The 22,658-nt window shown below is 40.6% G+C and overlaps 1 protein-coding gene across 1 annotated transcript; it reads left to right on the top strand.

Moving 5' to 3' along the window:
* Positions 1–45: 45 nt before the first annotated feature.
* Positions 46–16,298, top strand: LOC122429978 (DLA class II histocompatibility antigen, DR-1 beta chain-like). The gene is made up of 6 exons (XM_043450722.1): positions 46–163; positions 8,792–9,061; positions 11,100–11,381; positions 13,159–13,269; positions 13,730–13,753; positions 14,065–16,298. Exons 1-6 carry the CDS (start codon positions 97–99, stop codon positions 14,076–14,078), a joined length of 768 nt encoding a protein of 255 aa, XP_043306657.1. The 5' UTR covers positions 46–96; the 3' UTR covers positions 14,079–16,298.
* Positions 16,299–22,658: the final 6,360 nt, after the last annotated feature.

Below are 22,658 nucleotides of genomic sequence, written 5' to 3'. Positions count from 1 at the left end.
ACGTGGGTTGAAGAGGGTCCTAGTCCTCACTGAGTGACTCTGAGCTGCTCCCTCACGCTCTGTGTTCTCCTGCATGATGTGTTTGAGGTTCACTGGATGGCAGCTTTGACAGTGATACTGATGGTGCTGAGCCCTCCCTTCTCTTGGGCCAGGGAAACCCAATGTAAGTGCACACCTCTGGGGGGAGGGTGAGCTCTTATGGGTGGGAGAAGAAAGGGAGTTACCATGGTCTCTGTGTCCAGACTACATCTTTTAAAAAACTGTGACATTCTCTTCGGTCATCACCAGTCCTTATCACATGGAGCCTTCATTCCTTCCACAACAAAAGGGCCTTGGATGCCTGCCTTCTGAGTGCTGCTTAAGGTAACTCCATATATATGGGATAAGTCTTCTCAACTCTCCTCCAATAAAACCTCTTTAGTCTTACAATCCATCCCTCTAAGGATCTCAAGAGGATTTAGAAGTAAGGAAGTCAGAATAATTGCCTTTATTATGTTGAGTCACAAAGATCCCTTGGAGGAGGAAATGGCAACCCACTCCAGTATTCTTGCCTGGAGAATTCCATGGACAGAGGACTCTGGTGAGCTACAGTCCATGGGATCACAAAGAGTCAGACACGAAAGAGCACACATTCAACACACATATCAGAAAAAAGAAAAGTTTCTCGGAAAATTTACAGGGACTCTCATCGAATTAGCATGGTTTCTCCTAGGAAGATACTATGTATGTCCTTAACAGAGTCTATGATGTTGCTGTCTCTCCCTAATATGTGAGAATGTATCAAAGGGCATCCCTCACTATATCTTTTCCTATCTCCCTGAACCACAATGTTTAAAATGCCTATATCCCTGCCCTGGAGCTTCTCTGACAGAAGTTGGCATTAATTTTCTCTCTTTTTCCTGGGTAAAGCACCCTGGAGCTAAGCTACTTGGAATGTACTCTGTAGATAAGGAGCATCCATAGGGTGTTCTTTAGTTCCTTAAAGAATTTAATGGCATCTTCTGAAAACCTGATACAGGTTAGTGTTCTTTATAAATCTATTTTGAATCTTTCTACATGATTAGTTTTTCCTCCATCTCCCCATTCTCAGGTGTGAGCACATGCAAAGGGATTCAGCTAGTAGAGGATAAATTACAGGAAATTCTGTTTTTGTAAGTTACAAGTAGTCAAAAATCAGCATTTTCCTATGGCAAACCATAAACCCTGAGAAGGGTCCTGAGAATGTGAGGCTGTTTCCTACTGGGTTGAAAGTCAAGAAGCAAGTCAAGCAAACTCATTGGCCTATCAGATATTGGCCCCAAATTTTGTAGGTTCACTAATAATGCCATTTAATTTCCTTAATTAGTCATGTTTGGTGTCCTCTCCTTTCTGGTTCTTCCCTATTCTTTCTTCAAGCTATGCCATGACCATTATAAAAAAATCCCTATTAGAGAAAAAATTTGCACAAACCCTCAGCACTGTAACAGATCAATTGGATGAGATGAAACTTAATGAACGTTTCCCTGAATCTTAAAATCACCTTTTCCTTTCTTGTGAATGTTTCTTCCAACTAGTAGGAGGAGCAAAAGGAAGTTTGCCTGAACACCTCACAGGAAACAGAAAGGATATCATATGCCTACAGAATAAAAGAGTTTTAGAGCTGAGCTCTTTCTTGCCTTCCAGGAGTCACACAAAGATCAATTTCCAGAACACTGGGTTTATTCATTTTGAACTCAAATGTCTTTTTCTGAGCAATGATTATATGCTGGGTTCTGTTCTTGGCTCAGAGAATTCTATTTCAGTAACTTAGGAAAGTCCCCTGCAGTCATGAGCTTATCTGATGGCGGGAGAGGAAGACAACAACTCAGTAAACATTTAACAGGGAAAATTATTTCAGAGAGCAATAAATGTGCTGAAAGAACACTTCAGGGTTATAAAACAGAGAGAACTGTATTCACTTGACTTCAGTTCAAGCGTCTAGGAAGCTCTCCCTGAGAAGGTGCCAGTCAACTGAGACATAAATGATGAGAAGAAGCCAGACACGTGAGGAATCTTAGGGACAAGTGCTCCAGGGAGACGGTGCAGAGGGGAGGCCGAAGTGTGACAAGATGTTTGCTGTGTTTAAGGGACAGAATGAAGATTAGAGCGGCTGAAGCAGAGCAAGCTGGTTGGAGAGTGAAATAAGATGAGCCTGGAGAGGAAACTAGGAGCCAGATCATATTAGGCTTTGGTGGCTAAGATGACAACTTAAAAAGAAAAAAAATTATTCATGTATTTATCTTTGGCTATGCTGGGTCTTTGTTGCCGAGCGCGCTTTTCTCTAGTTGTGCACAGGCTGCTCGTTGTGGTGGGTTTTCCTGTTGTGAGCGCAGGCTCTAGGGCACACGGGTTTCGATAGTTTCGGCTCCTGGGCTCTGGAGCACAGGCTCAATAGTTGTGGCGCACGGGCTTCATTGCTCCACAACATGTGGGATCCTCCTGGATCAGGGATTGAACCCATGTCTCCTGCATTGGCAAGCAGATTCTTCACCACTGAGCCACCAGGAAAGCCCCCATGGGCCAAACTTTGACTTTTATTTATAAATATATGTGAAACTACTGAGAGATCATAAAGAGAGTCAGTTTGTTTATTTTTTAAAATAATCCAGCTACCACGTGGAGACTGGACTCCAGAGGTTCACAAGTGGAGTCGAGGATGCCATTTAAAAACATGGTAGAATTCTACAGGGCAGGTGTACTGTGGCTTCACTTAGTGTGGCGGTGACAAAGACAAGAGTAAGGATAAAGTGAACAGATTTGGGTAGATTGTTGTGTGACTTGCTCTTTTCAAACTTTGTCATGTGACAAGAATGTATTAGAGAATTCCTGAATAGTAAGTGGACCCAGTCTGACCCAGAGCATACTCCTCTCTGCCGTCATTTCTAAGTGAAGGTCTGTATTCAAAGTCTGGGGCCCTGTTCTTTTTCTGTAAGCTGTCTATATGAGAATGTTATTTTTTCTAACATTCTCCTTTTCTAAGGGTACTTGACTGCAGAAATGAGAGTCCTACATCTGGCCAAGGCTAGTAATTCAGTATTATTAATACCAATAATACTTGTATTGTAGGAAGGCAAAGTTAGAAATGAATTAGTTGGGGCTTTGAATAGGACTGAAATATCTGTAGTTGTAGCTTGCTAATATAGATAAGTAGTGGACAAGTGGCAGGAAAATTAAGAAGGAAGATGATGTGAAGAATAAATTATATGTGTTTTTAACTGGCTGGTGAGGCAAAGAAATAAGTAAGTCATATTCAAATTTATTTTGCTGGAAAAATATCTCTTCACTGGGAGTGGATTCTTGAAAAATAGAAATTTCATATAGGAACAAGATTTTCAACAGATACAATATTGGCAAAACTTTTAATGTAATTCTCAGTACTCCATAATTAACAGTGGCTTTTGACCACAGATTTTCAGATGGCTTATACTAGTTGAACTAATCCAGTGACAGATCACCAACCCTTCCCCCAACTCTTTGACCCCGAGTATTTGGCAATATCTAGAGCCAGAAACAGAAGCAGACAATATTAAGACGAGGTGGCAAGAATACACAGAAGAGTTATACCAAAAAGATCTTCAAGATCCAGATAATCATGATGGTTATCATGGTTATCTGGATCTGGAACCAAGAGCCAGACATCCTGGAATGCAAAGTCAAGTGGACCTTAGGAAGCGTCACTGTGAACAAAGTTAGTGGAGGTGATGGAATTCCAGTTGAGCTATTTCAAATCCTAAAAGATGATGCTGTGAAAGTGCTGCACTCAATATGTCAGCAAATTTGGAAAACTCAGAAGTGGCCACAGAGCTGGAGAAGGTCAGTTTTCATTCCAATCCCAAAGAAAGGCAATGGCAAAGAATGTTCAAACTACCGCACAATTGCACTCATTTCACACACTAGCAAAGTAATGCTCAAAATTCTCCAAGTGAGGTTTCAATGGTATGTGAACCAAGAACTTTCAGATGTACAAGCTGGATTTAGAAAAAACAGAGGAACCAGAGATCAAATTGCCAACATCCATTGGATCATAGAAAAAGCAAGATAGTTCCAGAAAAACATCTACTTTTGCTTTATTGACTATGCCAAAGCCTATAACTGTGTGGATCACAACAAACTGTGGAAAAGTCTTCAAGAGATGGGGATAACAGACCACTTGACCTGCCTCCTGAGAAATCTGTATGGAGGTCAAGAAGCAACAGTTAGAACTGGACATGGAACAACAGACTGGTTCCAAATAAGGAAAGGAGTACATCAAGGCTGTATATTGTCACCCTGCTTATTTAACTTATGTGCAGAGTACATCATGCAAAATGCCGGGCTGGATGAAGCACAAGTTGGAATCAAGATTGCTGGGAGAAATATCAATAACATCAGATACGCAGATGACACCACCTCATGGCAGAAAGTGAAGAACTAAAGAGCCTCTTGATGAAAGTGAAAGAGGAGAGTGAAAAAGTTGGCTTAAAGCTCAATATTCAGAAAACTAAGATCATGGCATCCAGTGCCATCACTTCATGGCAAATAGATAGGGAAACAATGGAAACAGTGACAGACTTTATTTTGGGGGGCTCCAAAATCACTGCAGATGGTAAGTGCAGCCATGAAATTAAAAGATGCTTGCTTCTTGGAAGAAAAGCTATAACCAACCTAGACTGCATATTAAAAAGCAGAGACATCACATTGTCAATAAAGGTCCATCTAGTCAAATATATGGTTTTTCCAGTAGTCATGTATGGATGTGAGAGTTGGACTATAAAGAAAGCTGAGCACCGAAGAATTGATGCTTTTGAACTGTGGTATTGGAGAAGACTCTTGAGAGTCCCTTGGAATACAAGGAGATCCAACCAGTCCCTGCTAAAGAAAATCAGTCCTGAATACTCATTGGAAGGACTGAGACTGAAGCGGAAACCCCAATACTTTGGTCACCTGATGCGAAGAACTGACTCATTGGAAAAGACCCTGATGCTGGGAAAGATTGAAGGTGAGAAGAGAAGGGGATGACAGAGGATAAGATGGTTGGATGGTATCAGCAATGCAATGGACATGAGTTTGAGCAAGTTCCAGGAGTTGGTGATGGACAGGGAAGCCTGGTGTGCTGCAAGTCCATGGGGTCACAAAGAGTCAGACATGACTGAGCAACTGAACTGAGCTGAGAGCCATTTTTGGTTGTTACACTGAGGGTTTCTTCTGACATCAAGTGAGTAGAGGCCAGAGTTGCTGGTAGACAGCCTACAATGTGCAGAATAGCCCCCTTCACCTAAGAGACATATTTGATCTCTTATCTCATCAGGTCAGATTTGACAAGTGAGTTCTGTCACCAAATTTGAAAAATAAATTGGTTTTCAGAGTTATCTGGATTTAGAAATGCCAAAAAGGAAAGGTATAAGTATATTGGGGTCATGGTTTTAATTTCCTTAAAACTCTTCAAAAGTTTCCCATGTAGCATAAATTCAAAACCCTAACATCAGCTATAAGAGTTTTAAGAATTTGGCTTCTATGATTTTTCCAGTGAAAACTTTCACCTTGCTTCCTCACTCTCTGTGCTTTTAGTGAGAAGTTTTCCTCTGGATTCCTGCAGAAACTCATCATCTCTTTCAAGCTTTTACACACGCTACTCTCTTTACCTTAAATATGTCCCCTTTTTCTCCCAGACATACATACACTTCTTGCCCTCAGCCCTTGTAAACCTAACCTTTCATGCCACATCTTTAAAAAACAAAAACAAAAACAAAAAAACTGAAGTATAGTTGATTATGGGCTTCCCTGGTGGTTCAGCTGGTGAATAATCTGCCTGTAATGTGGGAGACCTGGGTTCAATCCCTAGGTTGGGATGATCCTCTGGAGAAGGGAATGAATACCCATTCCAGTATTCTTGCCTAGAGAATTCCATGGGCAGAGGAGCCTGGCGGGCTACAGTCCATAGAGTCACAAAGAATCAGATAGGACTGAAGTGACTGAGCTCACACACATTGTATCAAATGTTTGTTTTTATATTCAGAATGAGGTTAGGCTATAGTCCATGGGGTTGCAAAAAGTAGGACATGACTGAGTAACTTTCACTTTTATAGTTGATTTACAAATTTGTGTCATGTTACATCTTAACTATCATTCAAGACAACTTCTCTGCCACCCTAATGTAATTATTCTCTCTTCTAGGACTCCACACTTTTCTTCTGACTTTTCTGACTCCTGTGTAATTAACTCTTGTGTGGTTGGGTTTAGTCCATCACTTTCACTAAATGTTACACGCCTAGATAAGGCAAGGGACAGGTCTGTTTTTCCTTCTTTGGATTCCCAGGGGCAATAGCACAGGCCTGGCACAAGGTCGGCACCAGGTAAGGAAGTGTCTCAGGAACTGCTGAAGGGCTGTGGGATGAGAGGAAGGAGCAGTGAGTGTTTTTCTGGTGAAAGCATTCAGGAGGTGGAAGTAATAGGTAAATCCTGGCCCAGCTCAGGCTTGGAAGTCTCCAGCCAAGTGCAGAGCTGATTGCATCCCACATGGCTTAGGATTGGAGGGGTCTTCCCTGCCCACCATGGTCTGGCCTGACCCTGCAGATGAAAGATAGAGAAATCCCTTGCATTCCTGTACACTAACAATGAGAAAACAGAAAGAGAAATTAAGGAAACAATACCATTCACCATTGCAACAAAAAGAATAAAATACTTAGGAATGTATCTACCTAAAGAAATCTATATATCTACCTATATATAGAAAACTATAAAACACTGATGAAGGAAATCAAAGAGGACACAAATAGATGGAGAATATACCGTGTTCATGGATTGGAAGAATCAATATAGTGAACATGAGTATACTACCTAAAGCAATCTATAGATTCAATGCAATCCCTATTAAGCTACCAACGGTACTCTTCACAGAACTAGAACAAATAATTTCACAATTTGCATGGAAATACAAAAAGCCTTGAATAGCCAAAGTAATCTTGAGAAAGAAGAATGGAACTGGAGGAATCAACCTGCCTGACTTCAGACTATTCTACAAAGCCACAGTCATCAAGACAGTATGGTACTGGCACAAAGACAGAAATATCGATCAATGGAACAAAATAGAAAGCCCAGAGATAAATCCATGTACCTACAGACAACTTATCTTTGACAAAGGAAGCAAGAATATACAATGGAAAAAAGACTACCTCTTTAACAAATGGTGCTGGGAAAACTGGTCAACCACTTGTAAAAGAATGAAACTAGAACACTTTCTAACACCATACACAAAAATAAACTCAAAATGGATTAAAGATCTAAATGTAAGACCAGAAACTATAAAACTCCTAGAGGAGAACATAGGCAAAACACTCTCAGGCATAAATCACAGCAAGACCCTCTATGACCCACCTCCCAGGATATTGGAAATAAAAGCAAAAATAAACAAATGGGATCTAATTAAACTTAAAAGCTTTTGCATAACAAAGGAAACTATAAGCAAGGTGAAAAGACAGCCTTCAGATTGGGAGAAAATAATAGCAAATGAAGAAACAGACAAAGGATTAATCTCAAAAATATACAAGCAACTCCTGAAGCTCAATTCCCGAAAAATAAATGACCCAATCAAAAAATGGGCCAAAGAACTAAACAGACATTTCTCCAAAGAAGACATACAGATGGCTAACAAACACATGAAAAGATGCTCAACATCACTCATTATTAGAGAATGCAAATCAAAAACGCACAATGAGGTACCATTACAATGCCAGTCAGAATGGCTTGCCTATCCAAAGTCTCAAGCATAAATGCTGGAGAGAGTGTGGAGAAAAGGGAACCCTCTTACACTGTTGGTGGGAATGCAAACTAGTACAGCCACATGGAACGAACAGTGTGGAGATTCCTTAAAAAAACTGGAAATGAACTGCCATATGACCAGCAATCCCAACTCCTCGGGCAATACACAAACCAAAAGAAACTCAAGATCTGAAAGAGACAATGTGTAACCCTAATGTTCATTCGTAGCACTGTTTATAAAGCCAGGACATGAAGCCAACCTAGATGGCCCATCAGCAGATGAATGGATAAGGAAGATATGGTAACATATACACAATGGAATATTATTCAGACCATTAAAAGATACATTTGAAATCAGTTCTAATGAATTGGATGAAATGGAGCTCATTATACAGAGTGAAGTAAGCCAGAAAGATAAACACCAATACAGTATACTAACGCATATATATGGAATTTAGAAAGATGGTAATGATAACCCTATATGCAAGACAGAAAAAGAGACACAGATATATAGAACAGACTTTTGGACTCTATGGGAGAAGGTGAGGGTGGGATGATCTGAGAGAATAGCATTGAAACATGTATATTATCAAGTGTGAAACAGATCACCAGCCCAGGTTGGATTCATGAGACAACAGGGCTGGTGCACTGGGAAAACCCAGAGGGAAGGGATGGGGAGGGAGGTGGGAGGGGGGATCTGGGTGGGCAACACATGTAAATCCATGGCTGATTCATGTCAATGTATGGCAAAAACCACTACAATATTGTAAAAATATAGCCTACAACTAATAAAAATAAATGAAAACAAACAAACAAACAAAGAGACATTAATAAACAAATTATCTTTTAGAATTAAAAAAAAAAAAAAAGATGAACCATGAGTGCTGGTAGTTGGGGCTGCCAGTGGAGCCAAGGAAGGAGTTACTAGTGCTCCCTCCTCTCCTAGCGACCCCCTTCTCCCCCGCCCATTGGTAGGTGTTGCTGTCAGTCATTTCTAGGAGCTCGCCCAGTGATCAGATCTTTCTCGTCTTCACAGCGTTTTTCATGCATCAGTTTAAGTGTGAGTGTCGTTTCTCCAACGGGTTGGAGAGGATGCGATTCTTTGCCAGATACATCTACAACACGGAGGAGGATGTGCACTTCGACAGCGATGTGGGGGAGTTCACGGCCATGACGGAGCTGGGGAGGCTGGACGCCGAGTACTGGAACCAGCAAAAGGACTTCATGGAGCAGATGCGGGCCAAGGTGGACACGGTGTGCAGATCCAACTACTTGGGCATTGGTAGCTTCATGAGGCAGCGCCGAGGTGAGAGAGGCAGGTGGGTGGCCTCGGGGAGGTTGTGTGTATGTGTGTGTGTGCGTGCATGCGTGTGTGCAGGGTTGTGTGTGTGAGAGAAAGAGACAGACAGAGACAGAGGCTGAGTCCAGGTGAGTGTTGGATTGTGAGAAAGTTCAAGTTAGGAAAGTTGCTGTGAGAGGATGAGACTGGGAGTCTCACCCGCTGTCGGGAGACAGTGTGTGATTTTGTCAGTGTGTGATTGTGAGAGGGGAAGGAGCATGTGGTGGGGGGAGGGCCCGGGGGTCTGAGAGGACTGGAAAGGGGATGCAGGAAGGAAAGATGGTAGCAGACTGTGGGAGAAGTGAGGTGGCAGAAAGGGGAAGGGGATATGGAGGAATGCTGACTGGGATGGGTGGTTAGGCTTTCCTCGTGGCTCAGACATAAAGAATCTGCCTGCAATGCAGGAGACCTGGGTTTGATCCCTGGCTGGGGAAGATCCCCTGGAGAAGAGAATGGTTCCTCACTCACTCGAGTATACTTGCCTGTAGAATTCCACGGACAGAGAAGCCTGGCAGGCTACAGTTCATGGGGTCACAAAAAGTTGGACATGACTGAATGACTAACACTGTAGGTGGTTAGAGAGGAGGGGAGGGCATTGAAGTGTCTGCGACTGTGCTACCCAACAAAGGGCTCTGGAACTTGGACATTCATGGTAAGCTGTGGTACGGGAGCTTCAGCACCTCATCTTCCTGGATGATGGACCCTTTGCTTCATGTCTGAGTCTTTTGCTTCTGTGGTCAGGGAGAAACTTTGGTTCTGGGTTCAAATTCTCACCTTTGTTAATGCTTCAGCTGCACGACTCATGGTTTTGTTCTTTCATCTCTGAAACGAAACTCAGTATCTTGCTTGAAACAGAATAAGGCCAGTTTGGAGCTGGTTCTGGGGTTACACAATTGTAAGAAATTTTAAGTTTTTTACTCTTTTAAGATTAATTAACTTTTGACTGTGCTGGGTTTTCCTTACTGCATGCAAGATTTCTCTAGTTGCAGCGAACAAAGACTACTTTCTAGTTGCAGTGCATGGGCTTCTCATTGCAGTGGCTTCTCTTGTTGCAGGGCATGGGTTCTAGGGTGTGAGATCTTCAATAGTTGCAGCATGTGGGCTCAGTAGTTTTGGCAGGGGTTTAGCTTCCTTGAAGCATGTGAGATCTTCCCAGATCAGGAATTGAATTTGTGTCCCTGCATTGGCAGGTAGATTCTTAACCACTGGACCCCCAGGAAAGTTGAAGAATTTTTTTTTTTTAATTAGTGACTTTCCTTCCTGCTTTACCTTTCCTTCAGGACTCAAGTTTTTCTTGGGATTCAACTCATAGACTTAGAGAATCACCTGTGTCTTTCCTTCTTCCCAGGGTGGAACCGTTTTGAGGTGTTCTAAGGTGTGAGTGCCTGGAAACAGCTTTCCCAAGACTTCATGCTCTATATCCACACTTACCCCACTGCTGTTCCCTAATTTATCAACACTTTGACTCATATTTTCTCTTCAGTTAACAAGGATAATAATAGCTGACATATATTGAAGACTAAATTCCAGTTATTGTTTTATATACCTTACATGCATTAATCCTCACATAGCACTGAGAGGTAAATTAGGATAATTATCCCCTTTTATAGATAGAAAGCCAAGGCACATAGAAATGTAAAAATTCTCCCAATCACTGAAAGGAAGAGCCTGGATGTGAACCCAGGCTGTCTGGCTTCAGAAATCATGCTTTTAATCAATACACTGTATGCCTTGAAAGATTTGTAAATGCTTCAGTCCAACAATGAATTACTATTCACACTGTGAAACACACACACATATTTTTTCACCATCTTTCAAATCTAATGGGCCAATGCTGTAAGGATTAAAGTCAAGGCTCACAGTACTAGCTCCTAAAGTTGGGCCAAATGGCCAGTCTGGCCTACCTGAGACTGCAGTCTGCTCAGGTGATTGGTTTAGAAAGGCAGCCAATCAAGGAGACTCCCTTTGTCTTGCTTACTAATTCCCTCCACCTTTTCTCTCCTAGTGGAGCCTACAGTGACTGTGTATCCTGCAAAGACCCAGTCCTTGCAGCACCACAACCTCCTGGTCTGCTCTGTGAGCGGTTTCTACCCAGGACACATTGAAGTCAGGTGGTTCCGGGACGGCCATGAAGAGGAGGTTGGGGTGATCTCCACAGGCCTGATCCCTCATGGAGACTGGACCTTCCAGACCATGGTGATGCTTGAAACAGTTCCTCAGAGTGGAGAGGTCTACACCTGCCAAGTGGAGCACCCCAGCCAGAAGAGCCCTATCACAGTGGAATGGAGTGAGAAGCTTTCTGATTTCATAAGTTCCTCACCCGCCAAGGAGGGAGCTTGCTTACTCCTGAGTGCCAGGTGTCCTCTCTTCCTACACCATGGGTTCATTTGCTCCTTGTTCTCCTGTCCTTCAGCTGAGGTTATTGGGGGAGTCCTTTATCCTGTGATAGAAATCCTCTGATAGTTTACAGATATCCTGGGATATTTTCTCCAAATACCTACATGCCCCACCCTGCTCAGGAGGCACTTCTGCCTGACAGGGAGAAAAGAGATGTCCCTATTCTGAACCTCCATGAATCTCAAGTCATGGTTACCCTGTGACCTGGGTACTAGTCTCTTCCCTCAGGCTGGGCTTATGCTTCGGACACTGTTGCTCTGAGTTGTTCACTGTGATCTGAGAAGAGGTGCATCCTTTACAGTGTAGAAACCTTCCTGACATGAGTGGAGTTCAACCTCAGCTATGCCCTTTATTATCTCTGTCACCATATACAAGCTGTTTAACCTCATTCAGTTCCAGGTTCCTCACCTATCAAATATTGAAGTCCTGTGGCCTTATATCAGCACTACAATGTTTAAATGAGTTCAGTGCCTGAATCTTGAAGCTATTCTGTGATTTTTAAAACAAATTTTTGTAGGAATTGCTAGTTATTCTAGTTCTTCCAGGGCAGCCTTCTTTCCCCCTTCTCAAAACTCTCGGTATTTTAGTAGGTCTGCTCAATGTTATGTAGCAGCCTGGATGGGAGGGAGTTTAGGGGAGAATTGTTATTGTTTAGTCGCTAACTCATGTCCAACTCTTTGCGGCCCCATGGACTGTAGCCCACCAGGCTCCTCTATCCATGGGGTTTCCCAGATAAGAATACTGGAATGGGGTGTCATTTCCTTCTCCCTTGGGGGAGAATGGATGCATGTATATGTCTGGCTTAGTTCCTTTGCTGTCTGCCTGAAACCGTCACAATATTGTTAATTGGCCATACTCCAATACAAAATAAAAAGTTTAATAAAAAAATTTTCAATCTTATGCAGCCACTTTGGAAGGTGGTATGGAGATTCCTTAAAAAACTAGAAATAAAACCACCATATGACCGAGCAATCCCACTGCTAGGCATATAACCCTGAAGAAACAAAAATTAAAAAGACACATGTACCCCAGTGTTCATTGCAGCACTATTTACAATAGCTAGAATATGGAAGCAAGATGAATGGATAAAAAAGCTGCGGTACATATATACAATAACTCAATCATATAAAGTAACACCTTTGAGTCAGTTCTAATGCGGTGATAAACCTAGAACCTAGTATACAGAGTGAAGTAGGTCAGAAAGAAAATATAAATATCGTACACTAACACATATATATGGAATCTAGAAAGATGGTACTGATGAAAGTTTCTGCAGGGCAGCAGTAGAGACACATACATAGAGAACAGACTTGCATGGACACGAAACGGGGAAAGGAAGGACAGGGTGAGATGTATGGAGAGAGTAACATGGAAACTTATATTACCACATGTAAAACAGATAGCTGTACCACTCAGGGAACTCAACAGGGGCTCTGTAACCTAGAGGGGTGGGATGGGGAGGGAGACAGGCCAGAGGTTCAATGGGGAGGGGACATATGTATACCTATGACTGATTTATGTTGACATTTGTTAGAAACCATCACAATTCTGTAAAGCAATCACCCTTCAGCTAAAAAAAAATACATTAAAAAATTCTCAGTCTTAGAGATTGAAATAGAGAAGTTGTATTTGGGATAAAAATGACTAAAATTAGCCTCTTTTCTCAGGAGCACAGTCTGACTCTGCTCAGAGGAAGCTGATGAGTGGAATCGGAGGCTTTGCTCTGGGTCTGCTCTTCCTTGGTGTGGGGCTGTCCATCAACTTTAGGAGTAAGAAAGGTGAGGAGCCAGTTGGCAGATGATACTCCTCACAGGCTTTTGGGAGAAGAAATATGACTTTGCTTGGGTAGTTCAGTGACCCTGTATGAAGTCTCTCATTACCTAGTTGACCTCAAATTTCCTGAAAATCCAGAAATTGACAGTCCATGGTTAGCCATGGTTGAAACATGAAAGGTGATGGCCTATAAAGATAAGAAAAAGGTTAACATACATGAAATTTGGGGTGGAGATCCTGGGGCAAATGCAGGAAGAGACACTAAGGCTGATGAAATTACACTGGGTTTGTGTGAGAGAAGCTTCATGCCCTTCGTGTCTCCTCTCTTCTCTATCCTGGCATCCTGTGATGTGGGCCGTGGTGTGAGAGAAATCTTAGAAAGTGTTCTGGGTCCAAGAACATTGTGTATGGGGATGGATTTACCTCCACATCTTTTAAGTATATGACTTTCTTCCTCTTTCCCAGGACACTCTGCACTTCAGCCTGCAGGTAATGCTCTTTAACTCTCTTTTAGAATCATATTTAGTCTCCTAGAGCAGATGGCAGAGGTGACAAGAGAAGAGACAGAAATAATGAGAAAGACTGTGGATCTGACTTCTGACCACGCAGTTTACACTGAAGCTTCTTCTGTCCACTAAACAGAAGGCTTGAACTCTAAAGTGGCTTTGGCTTGAGGAGACTTAAGAATTTTTCCCTTTCTTACGGCGATGCTTTAACAGGAGGCTCTGAGAGGCAGAGACAAGGGGGAAAGTTGCTTGTAAAGTAAGACTGGAAATGACACTGTCCTCTGTTTCCTGCAGGACCCCTGAGCTGAAGTGAAGATGGTGACACTCAAAGAAGAATCTTCTCTTCCAGCTTCTTCACAACCTGAAAAGGTCTCCTGCTTGTCTCCTATTCCTCCACAACAAGAGCGCTTCTCAGGATCTTGTGTGCTCCTGGTTGAGTGACCCTGCCGAAAATGTCCTTCTTGCTGGTTTCCGTGGCCCCCATGTTTGACCTGGACGTTCTCAGTATTGATCACCATACCTTATCTTCATTCTTTCCTGGTCCCCTTTGTTTTCAACCTTTAGTGCCTCCTGTGTCTATGATCTCATCTCCTGTCCATATGATTATATAACTTTTTATCTCAAATAAATATGAACTGGCAATCATCTGCTTTATACAGTTTCAAGGAAAGAAGTAGAAAGAAAACAGAAGTGGAGGGTGGCATCACGAAACAATAATGGTTATTGTTTCCTATGTATTCCTAAATTTGGTCATTTGTGGATCTGGAGGTTTCCTTGCTCCCTTCCCTGTTTTTTCCTTGAGTTTTCTGCATTCTGTCATTAGGCATGTTTTCTTGAGCTAGAAGAAAGGCCTTAATTCCCTCTATCATGGTGGTTTCCTACATCTTTGCAACCTCAAAGATAAACACACTTTATAGTAATCTGCTATTATTTAAAAGTTACAAAATGTATATTAGTGCTTTCTTTCTCCTTTGCCATGATTTTTAAACAAAGTATCTAATCCTGGGTTAGTTCACTCCTTGAACTCCTCTTTAATTAGACTAATAGTGGGCTTTAATATTTAAATCTTTTTCTATCTCTCAGATAAACATCAGTGACATGCTGATGCTTTGGCTGGGGTGCATTCTTCCCTGTAAGTAGGTTTCAGAAGGTCACTAAGACAAAGCCACAACTCTAGTGGAAAATATGCATTTCTGAGTCCTCCCAGAGTGTGTGATAAATTGTTGCCTGTTACAGGAAAATCCAGTATGGATCTTATCTTAGCAGAAATCAGAGACAATTCTGAAAAACAAAAGAAAATTTATGAATACAGGGATGTTCACCCAAACAACAACATATCCTACAACTGGAAGAAAAATGAGACTCCCTACTCTAGAATAATTCCCAAAATGTACTTTCAGTAGGTTTAGGAGATTTGTACAGTATATAACATTTTAAAAATTAAGATAGAGGAAGAGAATATCTATCTATCATCTACTTACATTTGTAAATAGAAACAATGGCAGAACTTTTTTAAAAAATTACTATCTTTTGGGCAAATGAGAGAATAGATTAAAGGGGACAAATATGAAAGTCAGACTTTTTAAAATTTATTTCGTTTAATAGTTTTAACGAGAGGAACTTTCAAATATTCTATGTAATAAAAATAAGCTTAAATTAAAAGTTTAACAAAGTGCTACTTAAAAACTAAAAGCAAACTGGAATGATTCAAACAGATTTGACCAAAAGTATATGATAGAAAGCAAGCTAGAAAAGTAAATAAAAAATTTTTTGACCCTTGCATGAAAGATTGTTGAACTATAATTGTAAGTAAGTATATAGTTTTAAGTTCCAAAGACTTTAATAATATAAAAGAGTTGGATAAGCCCAGAAACCATGGGGGTTTCTCCTAGCTCAAGGAATCACCATGATAGAAGGAATTAAGGCCTTTCTCCTAGCTCAGGCTTAGGCAATTAAATTGCTTAAGAAGATGGTGGGTTCTGCTATTGTATTCCATCTGAAGTCAATGTGTATGCTCACTCGTATCCAACTCTTTGTGACCCCATGGACTGCAGCCTGCCAGGCTCCTCTGTCCATGTTTTCCAGGCAAGAATACTGGAGCGGGTTGCCATTTCCTCCTCCAGTGGATCTTCCAGATCCAGGGATTAAACCCACGTCTCCTGTGTCTCCTGCCTTGCAGGTGGGTTCTTTACCCATTGAGCCATCAGGGAAGCCCATTCCATCTGAAGAGTCAATTTCAAACTCAAATTAAATCAAAACAGTAGGTAATAGATTCAGAAGTTTATTTCAAAGTAATTGTTGAATTCTTCACAGTCTTGCACATCTATTATTTTCAGGCAAATTCAAAGTTTGTTTTGAGTATGTTAATTACACTATGTATTATTTGTGTGAAACAGGTTATCATCCTGCAGAGATTTGATAAATCATGTCTGCCATATGCATACAGTTGGGATAAATTTTATTTGATCCCAAGGTTGCAACTTTATTGTCATTTTGTTCTCTGATTTGAATAAATAAGTGTTTCATTTTGTTTGAGACCTGTTGTGTGAAATTACAAGGTAGAACTAAAGTCTATAGTATGAATATATCTATGAAGACACTTTCTGCTACTAGTAGCAGAAGAATCCAATCTAATTAACTTTACTTTACTTTAACTTATTATCTCACATAACGGATAGACCAAGGTAGGGAATTTCCAGAATTGGTCAATTTATCAGGCCAATGGCATCAACAATGATCTGAAAGCCAGGAAAAGAGAACTGTTGCTTCTCATGTGGTTTTATAAGAAGCAACCAAACTTTTCCCTTAGTGTTCCCAGCAGACCCACTTCCTCATACATTAGGAGGATCATGGATGACGATGGCAGCTCACATAAATCACGTCTCACCCTTTGTGACGTGGGTCTGCCTCCTCTGATGCACAAGGGAAGGAGACGTTTAAAATTATCTTTCTTTTTTAAGAGAAAGAAATGTTCCATGAGGTGAGGAGGATGGTTTTACCGTATGGAAATACAATGTCTGGTACTATTCGACTGTATTTTTTGTAACTGCCTCATGAAGGATGATAGGTATTTAAATAACAGTGTCATTTCAGGAATTTTTTTTTTTTTTAGCACTGAGACTTAAGTACCAGCCATAAGCCACTTCCTTCCACCCCAAAAGCAAATAAGCAGGATTGCTTGTTTGATTTTAGAGTATATGCTGGCTCTTAATTTTATGAGGAAAACTATATTTTTGGGAGAATTTTTTTTTAAAGGACACGTAATGAGGAATTACTTTTTAAAATGCTAAAATCTATTATACATTTATTTTATTAAGCACTTTTTTGCATTGATTTATTATTTGTTATGCGTGTGTGCTCAGTTGCTCAGTCATGTCTGATTCTTTGTGACCCCAGGGACTCTAGTCCACCAGGCTACTCTGTCCACGGAATTTTCCAAGCAAGAGTACTGGAGTGGGTTGCCATTTCCTACTCCAGGGGATCTTTTTGAGGAGGATTCAGAGATCGAACACCAATCTCTTGCATCTCCTGCATTGGTAGGCAGATTCTTTACCACTGTGCCACCTTGGAAGCCCTATTATTTGTTATATGAGTCCAGAATTAGATCCCTGGACATTTGAGGTTTAGATTAATACAGAGAGTTTCAAGTTGTTTGTCAAGAATAACCCAAACTCATTCCTTCAAACAAAATGGATACTTTACACACACACACACACATGAAATTGTTCATAGCAATATTAGTAGTTATAACACAAAACTGGAAACAATCTTAGAAATTGCACTGTATCTATGCAATGGAAAACTATTTAGCAATAAAAAAAGAAGAAGTGAAAAACATCTAAAAGAATTTATGATACATGCTGCAAAATGGATGACCTTCAAAAATATCCTAAGGGAAATAAGTGAATGTTGCTCAGTTGTGTCCAACTCTTTGTGACCCCATGGAGTGTATAGTCCATGGAATTCTCCAGGCCAGGATACTGGAGTGGGTAGCCTTTCCTTTGTCCAGGGGATCTTCCTGACCCAGGAATCAAACCAGGGTCTCCTGCATTGCAGGAGGATTCTTTACCAACTGAACTATTATCAGGGAAATAAGTCAAACACAAAAGACTAATTGTCATAGGATTGTACACAAGCCGTCTATAAAAGGCAAATCTGTCTAGTCAAGGCTATGGTTTTTCCAGTGGTCAAGTTTGGATGTGAGAGTTGGAAAGCAGAGTGCTGAAGAATTGATGCTTCTGAACTGTAGTGTTGGAGAAGACTCTTGAGAGTCCCTTGGACTGCAAGGAGATTCAACCAGTCCATCCTAAAGGAGATCAGTCCTGAGTGTTCATTGGAGGGTTTGATGTTGAAGCTGAAACTCCAATACTTTGGCCACATGATGCGAAGAGCTGACTCATTTGAAAAGACCCTGATGCTGGGAAAGATTGAAGGCAGGAGGAGAAGGGGGCGACAGAAGATGAGATGGTTGGATGGCATCACCGACTCAATGGACATGAGTTTGGGTGGGCTCTGGGAGTTGGTGTTGGACTGGAAGGCCTCACATGCTGTGGTTCATGGGACTGTAAAGAGTCAGACATGACTGAGTGACTGAACTGAACTGCCAGACTGAAAGCAAGTCAGTGGGTCTCTAGAGCTTGGAATGGAGTGAAAACTACCTATAAACAGGAAACCTTTGGAGGTGTTAGAAATGTTCTAAAACTGGATTGTGGTGGTATTTGCACATATTTATAAAATTACTAGAAATTTTCCAGTTGAATATAAGGTAAACTGTGAATGTGCCATATATACAACCTTTATTATGCTCAGCTCTGTTCCTTCTAGACCCATCATAAAACAGTGTTGAATCTGGTCAAGTGCTTTTCATGTAATTCTTTAAATGACCACATAAGTTTTATCCTTCAGTTTTTAACGTGGTGTATTGCATTGATTGATCTGCAGATGTTGAAACATCCTTGTATCCCTGCAATAAATCCCACATCATGCTGTATGATCCTTTTAATGTATTGTTGTATTTGATTTGTTAATGTTTTGTGGAGGATTTTTACTTGTATGCTCATCACAGAAATTGGCCTATAATTGTGTGTGTGTGTGTGTGTGTGTGTGTGTTTTGTGTGTATCATATCTGGTTTTTCTCTCAGGGTAATGTCGGGTCATATAATGAGTTGGAGGCATTCTTTACTCTTCAATGTTTTAGAATAATTTGAGAAGAATAGGTATTAAATCATTGAATGTTTGGTAGAATTCACCTGTGTAGCCATCTGGTCTTAGATATTTGTTTTCTGAGAAGTTTTTAATTACTCTTTCAATCTCTAATCCTAGTAGTTGGTCTGTCAGATTTTCTATTTCTCCATGATTCAATCTTGGAAAGTCGCATGAGTCTAGGAATTTATTTTCAAGGTTGTCCAATTTGTTGGCGTACAATGTTCATAGTATTCTATTATAATCCTTTGTATTTCTGTGATATCTGATGTTATTTCTCCTCCTTCATTTTGGATATTATGTATAAGATCCTTTCCTTTTTTTTTTCTTAGTAAGTCTAGCTAAAGATTTGTCAATTACCAAAAAAGATTTGTCAATTTTATTTATCTTTTCAGTGAACCAGCTCTCAGTTTCATTAATCCTTTCTATTGCCTTTTTAGTCTCTACTTCATTTATTTCCGCTCAGATCTTTAGTATTTGCTTCCTATTGTCTTTGGGATTCATTTGTTCTTTTTTCTAGTTCCTTAAAAAAAAAAAAAAAAGAATATTTATTTATTTATTTGACTGCACACGATCTTAGTTGTGGCATGTGGGATCTAGTTCCATGACCAAGAATTGAACCTTGGCCTCCTGCATTGGGAGCACAGAGTCTTAACCACGGGACCACCAGGGAAGTCCTTTTTCTAGTTCCTTTAAGTGTAATGTTAGATTGTTTAGTTGAGATTTTTCTTGTTTCTTGAGTTAGGCCTATAATGTTATAAGTATCCCTCAGTATTTCTCTAACTGCATCCAAAGATTTTGGTATTTCATTTTAAAATTTTCATTTATTTTTAGGTATTTTTAAAATTTCTTCTTTGATTTCAGTGACCCATCTGCTATTATCAGCATGTTGTTCAGTCTCTGCATATTAATGACTTCTCCAGATTTCTTCTTGTAATTGATTTCTATTTTCATACCATCGTTAAGTCACTTCAGTCAGTTCCGACTCTATGCCCCACTATAGACTGTATAGCTCTCCAGGCTCCTCTGCCCATGGGATTCTCCAGGCAAGAATACTGGAGTGGGTTGCTATGCTTTCCTCCAGGGAATCTTCCTGACCCAGGGATAGAACCAGTGTCTCTTACCTCTTCTGAATTGGCAGGTGGGTTCTTTACCACTAGTGTCACCTGGAAAGCCCCATATGTGCTATAATTTGAATCTTCTTAAATTTATTGAGACTTTTTTTAGTCTCAACATATGGTCTATTCTTGAAAATTTTCCATGTGCACTTGAGAAGAATGTGTATTCTACTGCATTTGGATGAAATGTCTTTACATCTAGCCTAATATTTTGTTTAAAGCCACTGTTTCTTTGTTGACTTTCTGTCTAGATGATCTATCCATTGATATAAGTGGGGTGTTAAAGTCCCCTACTGTTATTGTATTGCTGTCAATCCCTTCCTTTAGATAGGTTAATATTTGGTTTCTGTATTTTGGTACTTCTGTGTTACTGTGTGGGCTTTCCTGGTGGCTCAGTGGTAAAGAATCCAGATGCCAATGCAGAAGACATGGGTTCAATCCCTGCGTCGGGAAGATCCCCTGGAGAAGGAAATGGAGCCAACTTCAGTATTCTTGCCTAGGAAAGCCCGTGGACAGAGGAGCCTGGTGGGCTACAATCCATGGGGTCACAAAAGAGTCAGATGCGGCTTAGTGACTAGAAAACAACAATGTTATGTGCATATATATCATTAACTGTTATGTCTTCTTAGTGAATTGTTCCTGGAGAATCCCATGGACAGAGGAGCCTGGTGGGCTCCAGTCCGTGGGGTCGCACAGAGTCGGACACGCCTGAGTGACTGAGCACAGTACCAACATTTTATCTTTTCTGGCTGCTCTATACTTCCTTTTCCTGGTGCTTCTGTCTGCCATTTTAGCTTGTTGGTTTTGCATACTGTTTTTCTCAGTTTCCTCTTTTTTGTTTCATATCTCTGCTCTAGATTTACATCATATGGTTACCATGAGGTTTATATAAAATGTCTTACAGATAAAATAGTCCTTTTTCTGCTGATATCATTGTATCTCCATTTGTCCATACAGGTTCCATCCTTCTCCTCATCCTCTCTTATGTTTCTCTTATCTCAAAATGTCCCTTTCCAAGTGGTGAACTTGTTACCAAATTGAGGCAGCTATAGCTATTTTTACTGCCTTTTTTCTCCATTTCCCCTTCATACTATAACTGTTTAAAAATCTGTGTGATAAAGAGTTGCAATTTTCTGATTCTGTCTGTAAATATATCATTTCCTTAAAGTTTTGTGTATTTTTGCCTTTTTTGTCTCAGGTAGAAGGGCACTTTTAACATCTCGTATAAGGATTATGTTGGGCCCCCTTCAGCTTTTGTTTGTCTCGGAAGGCCTTTATTTCTCCTTCTTACTTGAATGATAACGTTGCTGGTTAGACTATTCTTGACTGACAGTTTTTACCTTTCAGAATTTTGAGTTTGTCATTTCACCTTTCTGTGGAGTATCTGCTGAGAAATCTGCTGAGAGTCTAATGAGGGTTCCTTTGGCATATGCCGTCCTTTTTCCTTGGCCTCCTTTAAAATTCTCTCTTTGTCATTAATTTTTGGGAGGCTTAATATAATGTGTGATTTCACATTGAAATAATTAAATTTGTTCTTAGCTTTGTGGACCTGCATATCCAGTTCCTTTCCCAAGTTGGAATTTCTCAGCTATTATTTCTTTGAGCAAATTCTCTACTTTCCCCCCCGCCACTTTTCTTTTTCTGTGATACCCACTATCCTAATTATTCCCTTGCAAAAGAGTCAGATAGTTCTTATAGAATTTCCTCATTTGTTTTTAGATCTTGATTCTCTTTCCTCTTCCACTTGTATTATTTCTAGATTTCGCTCTTTAAACTAATTCCCTCTTCCATGTGCTCTGCTCTATTTCCAATGCTTCTAATGCTTTCTTCACCTAATTTATTGATTTCTTCAGCTCTAGAATTTCAGTTTATCTCTCTCTCTTTTTTTTTTTTTTGAGAGTTTCTACCTCTTTTGTAAATATTCCTTCTGTTCATTAATTTCACTCCTGAGCTCGCCGAACTGGCTTTCTGGGTTTTCTTGTAGCTTGCTATTTTGAATTCTCTTATCAGATCACAATAGTCCATGACTTTAAGTTTGGTTCCTGAAGAACTGTCATTTTCTCTCTGTGATAACATGTAACAGTGGTTCCTCATGGTGGTTGATGGGTTGTTCCTTTACTGGTGAATCTGAAGTAACACGTTTCTTCTTTAGGTAAAACTTCAAAAAAATTTAAAACCTTAATTCTAATGATTCTCCCTTTAGAAATTAGAGTTCTTTCTGTGTATTCCAGTAGGTGGCGCTATATCGCAGCTTTTTGGTTTCGTTTACCTGCGCTACCTCTAGTTGTATCTGAGATTTGGCAACTTTACTGCGTCTGTCAGAAGTGTTGGCCATCTGTACCTCCTGGGTCACTGGTGCCTCGCTGCTGCCAATGTCGCTAGCGATGTCACCTGGGGCACTTCTGAATGGAGCGTGGGGATCTCCTGAGTCACAGGACCTGTTGCTATGGAGAGGGGAGGAAGAGGGTGGGGGTGGGAGGCCAGAGTCTAGGGCTTTTCCGCTCTAAAGACAAAGGGAGAAGTAGTCCTGTTCAACTTCTGCTGTGTAAAATGAAAGTGTTAGTTTCT

Source organism: Cervus canadensis, chromosome 28 (assembly GCF_019320065.1).
Source record: "Cervus canadensis isolate Bull #8, Minnesota chromosome 28, ASM1932006v1, whole genome shotgun sequence".
Lineage (NCBI taxonomy): Eukaryota > Metazoa > Chordata > Mammalia > Artiodactyla > Cervidae > Cervus > Cervus canadensis.
This window is presented reverse-complemented; position numbering and strand designations above follow the sequence as displayed.

What these genes read in the sequence shown, in the direction of transcription:
- LOC122429978 (XM_043450722.1), top strand. Translation starts at nt 97, where the DNA reads ATGGCAGCTTTGACAGTGATACTGATGGTGCTGAGCCCTCCCTTCTCT. An exon ending in TTGGGCCAGGGAAACCCAAT is followed by an intron (nt 164 to 8,791) that starts GTAAGTGCACAC and finishes TCGTCTTCACAG; the next exon opens with CGTTTTTCATGCATCAGTTT. An exon ending in CAACTTTAGGAGTAAGAAAG is followed by an intron (nt 13,270 to 13,729) that starts GTGAGGAGCCAG and finishes CCTCTTTCCCAG; the next exon opens with GACACTCTGCACTTCAGCCT.